This window comes from Pagrus major, chromosome 4 (assembly GCF_040436345.1).
Source record: "Pagrus major chromosome 4, Pma_NU_1.0".
In the NCBI taxonomy this organism is placed as follows: Eukaryota; Metazoa; Chordata; class Actinopteri; order Spariformes; family Sparidae; genus Pagrus; species Pagrus major.
In genome coordinates, this window is record NC_133218.1 from 36,116,720 (window position 1) to 36,127,375 (window position 10,656).

General features: G+C 40.3%; 2 protein-coding genes across 2 annotated transcripts; one reads left to right on the forward strand and one right to left on the reverse strand.

Annotated features, from left to right (window-relative positions):
- The first annotated feature begins 544 nt into the window (after positions 1-544).
- On the forward strand, positions 545-4,763 carry mfap1 (microfibril associated protein 1). Its single transcript, XM_073464198.1, has 8 exons — positions 545-731; positions 1,553-1,769; positions 1,872-2,010; positions 2,103-2,290; positions 2,772-3,041; positions 3,139-3,298; positions 3,616-3,705; positions 4,011-4,763. The coding sequence occupies exons 1-8, from the start codon at positions 650-652 to the stop codon at positions 4,188-4,190; spliced, it is 1,326 nt and encodes a 441-aa protein (XP_073320299.1). The 5' UTR covers positions 545-649; the 3' UTR covers positions 4,191-4,763.
- An 18-nt stretch (positions 4,764-4,781) lies between these two features.
- On the reverse strand, positions 4,782-7,579 carry hypk (huntingtin interacting protein K). Its single transcript, XM_073464200.1, has 4 exons — positions 7,379-7,579; positions 6,286-6,341; positions 5,981-6,032; positions 4,782-5,048 (listed from the first exon to the last, which is right to left on the reverse strand). Exons 1-4 carry the CDS (start codon positions 7,538-7,540, stop codon positions 4,953-4,955), a joined length of 366 nt encoding a protein of 121 aa, XP_073320301.1. The 5' UTR covers positions 7,541-7,579; the 3' UTR covers positions 4,782-4,952.
- Between the last annotated feature and the right edge of the window lie 3,077 nt (positions 7,580-10,656).

A 10,656-nucleotide genomic window follows, 5' to 3' on the forward strand; every position in this document is an offset into this window, starting at 1 on the left:
CATTAGAGCTGACAATAGGACTATTATGTAAATTCAAGTAGGTGAAAAAGAGGCTTTGTAGATTCATTCATATAACAAGCACCAATGACCAAAAACACACTTACAACTCAAGTTTTCTGTAGATTATAAACATGCTAATAGAGCAAAGGAATTGGCATTGAATGGTTAAAATATTAGATACATAAACTGGGTGGTTATCTTTAATACATGCATGTAAACATGTCTATATACAGTACAAACATTGTACAGGATTTAAAGAAAAGGACTTAATTCACAGTGGATCATTATTGGACTGATCTATCTGTAGCAGTGATATCAGCCACTAGAGGGCGGTGTTACATTATCAGTATTAGCTTCTATCTTCTTATCAACTCTCTAACTCGATGTTTATTTCGGGGGAATAAAACAATGATGGAAACCACTAAACTTTACTGATTCAGTGATCTAAACTGTCAATTACATGTTATTTTGTGTAAACAGCTGTGCGCCTCTGATTGACAGGAAGTGTCTGTCGGAACAAATCAACTTCCGGTCCGCTCGCTCTGACTTCCGCTTGATGAGAGCGACGACAGGCAACGAGCTCATTTTGACCGAGTAAAATACCCATTTTTTTTACTTTTATTCAGCTGGTACCGCCGACCAGACAGCCATGTCTAGTCGCGAAGCCCTCAACATGAAGCTTCCGCCGATCCAGTCCACGGCCGGAGCCGTTCCGATCCGGAATGAGAAAGGTGAGACGTAGCGGGTAGCTAGCAGGCGGCTAGCTGCGTGCTAAGTTAGCCAGCTAGCATAGCGCAACCTCACTGCTAACAAACATAAACAACACAAATACATTGAGGAGGCTGATTATTCATCTCAATAAAAACAGCCAATAACATCAGATGGAGCTTATTCCTGAGCTTGGTTCGGAAATTAGATACTCAATCATCACAAGAGTGTGATGTTTTGGTGTCTATATACTTTTGACCTGTTACAGAAGGCACTTTAAACTGGACCTGACCTGAGATTATGACAAGCTCCCCTACACTGTGTATTAATATTCACTTTAAATTGAGGTATGTGTGACTTCAGGATTTGAGCAGGGTTGTGTTGAAACTGTCAAACAGCTATACAGATCGGTATCAGCTGGCTTTTTTGAAAAATATTGGATTATTAGGGCTGCACCGAGCAGTTAATTTCATTATTGAAGAAGCTATCGATTGTTTTTCCCGACACACTTTTCTAGAGCCTAAGTAGACTTTATTTAATTGCTTATTTTGATAAATGAAACGCTCAAAATCAAAAGATAATTCAGTTTACAATTATAAAACAAAGACAGACAACAAAATCCTCAAATTTGAGAAGCTTGAACTGGAAAATCCTACAGTGAACAGTGAAACAATTGACTATTACACTTTTGGCAGATGATTTTTATGAATGTGTCAGTGCTCCTGGATTTTGTATCAGCTTTAAAAACAAAGTAACAATGAATAATAATAAGATGTAGTTTCAAAATAACGTGTACTCTAGCATTAGAGATGGAAAAGCTCATCATTGTCTCTGTATATCTCAGGTGAGCTCTCCATGGAGAAGGTGAAGGTGAAGAGGTATGTGTCAGGTAAACGTCCTGACTATGCGCCAATGGAGTCGTCAGACGAAGAAGAAGAGGACTTCCAGTTTGTGAAGAAGGGAAAGGAAATGGAGCCGGAGGTGGAGCAGGAGGAAGAGGATGTCTCTGACCCACGTCTCAAACGTCTGCTCAACCGTGTCTCTGAGGACGTGGAGGAGAGGTATCACACAGCTCAGAGGACCTGATTTGATTGATGGTTATTTAATTTTGTGGTGATGAAATGTATTTAAATCCACATTGCTTCCTGTTTCTTTGTCCTCAGGCTGGCGAGACACAGACAGATCGCAGAGCCTGAAGTTGTGGCTGAGAGCAGCGAGGACTCTGATGAAGGCACCTGGCACCCAGAGCGTGAGGAGAGCAGTGAGGAGGAAGAGGAGGAAGAGGAAGAAGTGGATGATGAGGTTGCTATCCGTTCTGTTTAACAAAATGTTCTGAGTTTTTCTTTATGTCATTTCAGAAAAGTTTTTAATGTGGACTTTGTCATTCTGTGCAGGAAATTGAGAGGAGACGAGCGATGATGCGGCAGAGAGCCGTTGAACGCAAGAACGAGGAGATGGAGGTCATGGAGGTGGAGGAGGAGGGCAAGTCCGGGGAGGAGTCAGAGTCCGAGTCTGAATATGAAGAATACACAGACAGCGAGGATGAAGCAGAGCCTCGGCTAAAACCGGTCTTCATTCGCAAGTATGAACTGACAATTGCACTTGGGCCCATAATTGTTCTGCTACTGTCTTTGTTGATGCAAGAGCACCGGTCATGCACCCATCATGTTCACTTTCAGCTGTTTCTTGATTTTAAAAAGCTTTTAAATAACGGAGGACATTTGTTGTGAAGAATTTATAGGAAATGAAGCATCATTAACACTGAATTAGCGGCGCTTTGTTGGGGGCATTCTTTGATAACTCTGTAGGGAGGAAGAGTATTTACAGCTGCTCTGTTGACCACTAATCAAGACAAGCATGTCATCAATTTGCAAAAAACTGATCTGCTGCTACAGCGATGAGTGAGAATAATGAGGCATTTTACAAGATGGTGCCATTTTAAAACACAAACACACACAGATTTGTTGACCTGTTTAAATTATTAACGTATTTGTAGCATATAACAAAAGATAAAAACAATGTTACCATGGATACAAAGTAATAGCGCTTCATTTGCACCACAGAAAGGACAGAATCACTGTGGCGGAGCGTGAAGCAGAGGAGCAGAGGCAAAGAGAGCTGGAGGCCGAGGCCAAGAGGCAGGTGGAGGAGCGGCGGCGCTACACCCTCAAGATCGTGGAGGAGGAGGCTAAGAAGGAGTTTGAGGAGAACCGACGCACGCTGGCTGCTCTTGACGCTTTGGACACGGACGGAGAGAACGAGGAGGAAGAATACGAAGCTTGGAAAGTCCGAGAGCTGAAACGCATCAAGAGGGACAGAGAGCTCAGAGAGCTGTGAGTAAATGACTGTATGATGAAATGACATATTGAGTAGCTTTCAGTAAGCACAGTGCTGTTGATGAGGATGGTAACGAGTGGTGTTTGTTCTCAGCATGGAGAGGGAGAAGGCTGAAATTGAGAGATTCCACAACCTGACGGAGGAGGAGCGCCGGGCCGAGCTGCGCAACAGCGGCAAAGTCATCACCAACAAAGCCACCAAAGGCAAATACAAGTTCCTCCAGAAGTACTACCACAGAGGAGCCTTCTTCATGGTAAGTCACTGCAGAGAGGATAAATGGTCCACCAATAATCAGTCTACCCCTGATCTAAAGATGTACCTACGCGGGCTAACAGTCACAGAGAGCCCAACTGATACAACAGCATGACCTTTTTTAGCTTATTGGAGAAACAATCTTGTCAGAGAGCGCTGCCAATTTTATTTTAGCTGTCCGGCTCTCTAAATATCCAAAGGAGCTTACAACGGTTGATTTGTTGTAGTACAGCCGGTAAATCATCTGCTGCTGACGTCACGGTGGAGGGTGCAGGTTCTCTCTGCGGTCTTTAACTGTAAACATGCTTTCTGTTACAGGATGGCGAGGACGATGTGTACAAGAGAGATTTCAGTGCACCGACGCTGGAGGATCACTTCAACAAAACCATCTTACCCAAAGTCATGCAGGTCAGCTGCTTTTTTACGTTTTATGTGTTTCCCTTCACTGTACTGTGGCCAGGACGGTTCATCAATTAACTGTAACATGTTATACTAGAATAATTATTCACCTCTCTGATCGATTACTAATATCATATTATATTTGACGGGAAAACTGTGGGACTTCACTGTTTATCAGTTTCCACAAGATGAAGTGAATTTTACTCTTTTAATGGGAAATTTACCAGCTGGATGTTTCATTTCTTCCATACGTTACATGGAAGGGAAGTCAGTTCTCTGGTTTGACCCGTTGTGTTTTGTTTTACCTCTAACAGGTCAAAAACTTTGGTCGGTCTGGACGCACCAAGTACACCCACCTGGTGGACCAGGACACCACGTCGTTCGACTCGGCCTGGGCCCAGGAGAGCGCTCAGAACAGCAAGTTCTTCAAGCAGAAGGCGGCAGGCGTGAGGGACGTGTTTGACCGGCCCACAGTCAAGAAGAGGAAGACTTAAGATGTGAGACGGACTTTACCCGGTCCTCACTGCGGATTAAGAGACTGTCCAGAGACAAGAGCTGCTTTCTGCTGAGTCCAGGGACTTTCTTACCTGGACTTTATGTTGTGGAAGGAAAACAGACTGATTCCACCACCTTGACGTACTGTTTAACAACCAGGAAGATGCACCATCATTTAAAAAATATAATTTTGGATCGTCTAACCCTATTTAAAAGCAGCAGGTTTTCAGTTCTTTAATATGCAGAATATCCCTTTAACATGAGATCTTGGCTTTAAAAAGGGGACTCAAGTTTCCTTTTGCATTTGAGGATTGCTGCTTTTTAAGGAGATGAAAGGAAATTATTAGTGATGTCTAAAGATCTGAGTCTATTGTCAACAGGTTTGAGCCACATCACACTCAGATACCTCCTTCAGTTTTAAAGCGGTGGGTTCGGATGTAATTTTGTACAAATCAGATTTCAGATTCTTGTACTGATTTCCTGCATTATCCTTTTTTTCCGTATGTGACAGTACAGATATTGTAACTTGATTTGTTTGTGAATAAAACTTCTTTTCATCCTTTTAAAAACTTTTCCACGGAGAGCAAAACGAGTATTTAAATGACTTTAATCATCACAACAGGAGGCGGTCCAACTTTTATTTTTAAAAAAGAAAAAAAAAAGGATGTAGAGTAACACCACAAGAATCAAACTGCTGAGTTCAGTTCAAACCAAAAAAAAGTGAAGTGAAAAGTGAAGCAGTCCAGTGTGTAAATGTTTGTTCAGTTGGTCAGAGCCACCAGAGCCTCCACCACGTTCCCCATGTGTTCCCTCAGACTGCGTTCTGCCACGGCCCGCGAAATCTCCATCTCTGACATCTGCACAACATGAACCAAATGTACCGTTTAGGAACGTAATCAGCTGACAAACTGAACTAAATGCACAAGTTTAATTAACTTGACTTCAGAATTTAAGGGATAGTTGGGGTCTTTTGATGGGGTTGTATGAGGTACGTATCTCGAGTCAATGTATTAGCTGCAGTCAACCGTCAGCTCTGCCCGTGTGGAGAAGCAGTGCATAGCACCGACAGGGAAGCAGAGCACGTCCCTTTAAGTGTACGTTATGTTTTGAATATTTTTGGTGCTTTACATTGCCATCAGACAGCCGTTTCCTGTGGCATTACATTCCATCACTCGTACAACGTTGTGTGCCTGCCGCGCACTATTATGCCGCAGATCAGCTGTTCAGGCTGGACTTTCAGCGGCTGTCTGAGGCAATGTAAAACTCCAAAAATGTAGCGTACACTTAACAGATATATATTTTTTAGATGGCTAAAATACATCTAGCTGTCGGTGCTGTTTAGCAGTATGATGGCTGACAGTCATCTACTGCAGGTAACACACTGACTAGGGGTAAGAAACTCATACAGCGACACATGAAAAGACCCCATTATCACTTTAAATAACACACTGTCACACAATTACAACTAGTCCATGAGTGGGATGCAAAAACACATTCAGTACATCATCACTGTATATGGACACTCCTGGGTCAGGGGCTATGGCTGCAACTAACAATTATTTTCATAATACATTAATTATTTTTTTTAATGATTAATTGTTAAGTCTACAGAAAAGTGACATTTTGAAGTTGCTTCTTTTGTCCAACCTACAATCCAAACCCAGATTGCGGTATTATTCTGTATGCATCCACATACTTCTGGCCCTGTACCGAAAACAGATGTGTGGCTTTGACATCAACTGAATAGATTAAATAGACAAAAAAAGAAAAAAAAGAGTGAATAACTTACAACTAGTTCTACGTCCTCTTTCTTGATGGTGACTTTGGCCAACTCTTTTTCTCTGAAAGCAGAACGATGCACAGTCAGAAAGGAAAATCAACAGGTTCTGTGTTTTCTGCAGAAAAGTTCAGGGAGGTTAAAGATAAAAAATCTGGAGAAAATCCCTCAAACAAATAATATTTTCCTTCTCATAGTGAGAGTAGGTTTGCTATCTGTGGTGGCTGATTGCTGATAACAACAGGACTTGTGTACAATCCAAAAACAATGAAATGTGTCCACATGTAAAGAGCCAGGAGAGTCAACACTGATCTCACCTCTCCTGTTTGGCTTTCTGTTCCCGTGACCTTCTGTCTCCAATCACTGACATGGCCTGGAAGAAAAATAATATTGTTATTAGCATGTATGTTGTTTATGAAAACCATAAGAGCTTAGTTTCACCAATGAAACAGGAGATTCATTTGGATAGTATTGTTAATACCTTGTTAAAAAGGTTTTGAAATATCAAATCCATAACATTTTAAAATAAAGCACAAACAGGCTGCTGCACTTATGTATGTGACTTTTGGCTTTTATCAAAATATAATAAACTAAGTATTAATATTATGATGTCAGGGTGAAGTTGACCTTTGGGATATAAAATGTCTTCACTTCATTTATCCTTTTGTTTTGTGAGGTCACCTCAAATCTATTCAGTTCATATTCAGAGTTTTATTATTTACAACATTAATGAGGTAATTATACAAACTACAAACTACACAAATATTTATTTTTCCATGACTGAATGAACAAGCTGTAGGGTCCCAGAACTATGTTTGAAGCAAGAACGGTGGCAGGGTCCGCCACATGTAAACAAACTAAGTGTGTTGTCCTCTAAGGTCAGTTTATTTACTCAGTCATGAAAACAAAGCGTTTGTTTATTTAGTTTGTTTAGGCATTACAAAATCAGTCAGTGAAGATCTTTCTCTTCTGATTAAAATTTCTCCCACAAAACTACATACCTGTAAATACCTACATGATATCCTTTAACACCTGCTGTAAGTGTAATATTGGTTTGACGTTTATTATTTACATTATATTATTATTATTTTCTCTCTGCACTTTGCTCTGATGGAGTTTAAAACGGTTACTGTGATTAGCTTAGCAGCTTCAGCTAGCTTAGCTTAGCTCTGAGGCAGTTAGCCACTAGCTTGTCAAGTTAAATAATTCGCTGCACACAAAGCAAACAATCATTATATTTTCAGAAGTAGCGATTGCAACTACTTGAAATCTATATTATTAGTTAGAATAATAAAAAAACATTAAACTCTTCCCAGCTGAACCCTTCACATGGTTTTGTGTCGGGGGTGATGTTCAGCGGTGTAGCCGGCAGTGGCCGCATGTTTCCGGGCTAACGCTAGCCGCTCTCACCGTCTCCAAGTCGGAGCTGGAGATTTCCTTCTCCTCCGCGTAGTCCGTGACTCTCTCCAGATCCGCCGCCCCGCTGTCATGTTTCCGAGGCTTCTCTGCCGGTTTCCCGGTGCAGTTCTCCTCCGCTTCCAGGTCCAAATCGACGTCTCCCTCTGCCGCCATGTTTGCTCCAGTGAGGCCGGAACAAAGAGGAAGGTTCCGTCCGAGCGTCGGACGGAAAACGGGGTAGTACCTACCGGAAGGGAAGGACAATTTAAGGGAACAATTCGTAGTTTCCTTCAGATCATAATTTTGTATAATTCTGTGATGTTGTTGTGGTACTGTATAATCAGAAATTAACCTAGTATGTTTACTTAAGATCTGTACTTTAATCATTTAGGAAATCAGTTCAGCATTTAGCACTTCCGGTTCCTTCATCTTAGAGTAAATGGGTTTTTTAAATTGGTTTTGTTCTACAACATAAAATACATCATTTAATGTCCCAACATTTACTCACAAAGCTCTTCCGTGTGTTAAATACGGCGGTGCTAACAAGTGTCTAAATGAGACTACAGAGCGAACGCAGAGACTTTAGTGGTGGTGACGTTTAAGTCATGTGACCGTGATGTCGTCTGTTTACGGCCTAACACTAGCTTTTTACTGCTAGAGATTTAATTTACGCTTCAGAAATCACAAAAGTGGTGATATAATAATCCAGAAACAACAAAAATCCCATCGGCTTTTTGTTGAGGGAACCAGGGCGATGCTAACTTCCAGGTTAGCCTACAAAAATACGTCATTGCTACACCACTGGAGCGATGTAGCATCTCAAATTGCACATCGAAGAAGCGATGCAGAGCCATGAAATTCATACTCCACCTGGTCTTTGATGTTCCCTCTCTGACTGCCAAAGGACAAACTGATGTCTCGTACCTGTGATTTTTTTTCTAACAATGTAAGAAAAGTGTTTTGTGTGACTTAAACTGGAATTAATTATTTATCTGATATTTAATTGATTATCTATATTCTTGGAGTTTTACTGTGGTTCTTGGTATTTATATGTGTAACACATGCTGTCACAGTTCCCCCTGCACGTGGAGGCAGATGTAACATTTGACTTCTTGCATTTCAATGAATATTATGACTCTAACCTTGATTGTAAAAACAATTGATGACTATTAACAAGCAGAACACAGATACAAGTTACCCACAGAAAAAAAACTGTATCCACATCCAGCACTTTGACACCAATACAATACAAGCAATGTTTATATTCTGCAAGTTGATTTTCATTTCAAATTGAAATGAATGCAAACTAAAAGCAGCCTGGAAGACAAGAGACATGCTTTGCCTAAAAATACAAAACAGCAGAGTTTAAAAAGTGTCTGCAGTCTGACAAACTGTTGCAGACCTGGGATTTGTATTTACAACAGTGGTGTTCCACTCAGAAGCTGTGGGGGGCGCCAAATCACACAAAATGCCAATATCCACATAATGTTGCTTTCATTAAAGAGTTTTCAATGTGTTTAAAGTGTTTTTTTTTTGTTTTGTTTTTTTACCCAGAAGTCCAGCAATATATTTTCTGAAGGGTATTCTCACAACTGCTTTATTGTATCACAACAGGTTTCAGAGAAAATCCTTCAAGGACAGTGGGACATGAGGTGTTTCCTGGGGATGAAGGTGCATTCTGTAATTTAGAAATGCAATCAAAGTATAAACTGATAATAATCTTTGTGTACATGCATGTAAAATACAAACATTTTGTTTATCCACTGTCAGTCGAGTAGAGGATATTTTTTTTTTTATTTGATTCCATATAAATCAGGTTTAAACAGTATATTGTCTTGTTATTGTCTAAGAGATGCTGAGAAAAAGACAATAACTGGATTTGCAGACTTTTGTCTAAATCACTCCTCCTCCTTCTATTCCTGTCTGTTTTAAGAGGTTTACTCGACTCTAATAGCCGGTCAACCACAGCAACAGATTTCCTCTGTCTCCAGTCTTCTCAGACCTTTCGTGCGCTTGAGCTTTTTCTATCCACCTCCCAATAATCAGATTAAAGCGAAGAGAAACCTTCTCTTCATGCGGACTGAAGTGCTCTGTGGTTTCTCTGGTTCATCCTCTGGATGATGTGCGTGGACGTGAGCGGCCGGAGGGATGGCACCTGGGCTGGAGAGAGGTCACTGTCATCACACCGACCCCTTCATCCTGCTGTATGACTGAAGGCTGTCAGGCTGTTTGGAGCTGTAATCAGGCCTCAGAGACGTGATGTCAAGTTGCAAGCTTCGGACTCAGGTGAGATGATGAATGAAAGCGTGACGGATATTCCTCAGAAAAAAAAAAAAAAGAAGCACGTCTGCATGTGCACGACAGAGGGTTTACATAAAGTGGTCCAGGACATTCTGGGAATAAAACTGAGATTCCTGCACAAAACTCATGAATTAAACGATCTTTAACACTTTATTTTGATTCCACACTCATATATAGTGTTTATAAACTGTATATGAACATTAATAAATCACTATAATGGAACTGTACACAGCTACACAGACATGCTACATGTTTATTAATGTACAGTATTGATCAGTGATTATAACCTCTGAAGACAAGAGTTTCTATCATTACAGCTTTTACTATATTGTCATTCATTATACTGTATGTTCATCCTCTTATGGATGCCAACAGGAGGAGTCATAGTTGTTGACAAATACATGAAAAGGGGCAACACGTAGTTTTGGAGAAGAAATTCAAACTCAAAGATTTAATATTTACAATATTAATGAGGTAATTTTGTCCATAAGTGAATAAACAAGCTGTTCTCAGAGGAAAACAAGGTCCCAGAACACTGTTTGAAGCTAGAAAGGTGGCAGGGTCCGCCACATATAAACAAAGTAAAACAGTATAAACTGTGTTGTCCTTTAAGGTCAGTTTGTTTATTCAGTGTATTCAGTCATGAAAACAAAAAGAGTTTGATTATTTAGTTTGTTTAGACAAATCAGTCTTCATTGACAAATCAGTCAATGAAGATCTTTCTCCAAAAACTACAGAGTGCTCCTTTAAAACTGCAGAAGGCATTTAAAAACTATAAATTAAACTCAGACCTCCACTACTTAAGTTTAATATATTTTATGTTTTTATCAGGGAAATATTATCCTGATTTTTAAAAATCAGTCTTGATATCTTGCCACCATTAGAAAATGTATTTCTTTCATTGGAGTGATGTTGAGGAGCCCAGAAAAGTCAAAAGTTGTCAGAAAAATAAATATTCAAGTAAAGTACAGATACCTGAAAGATCTACT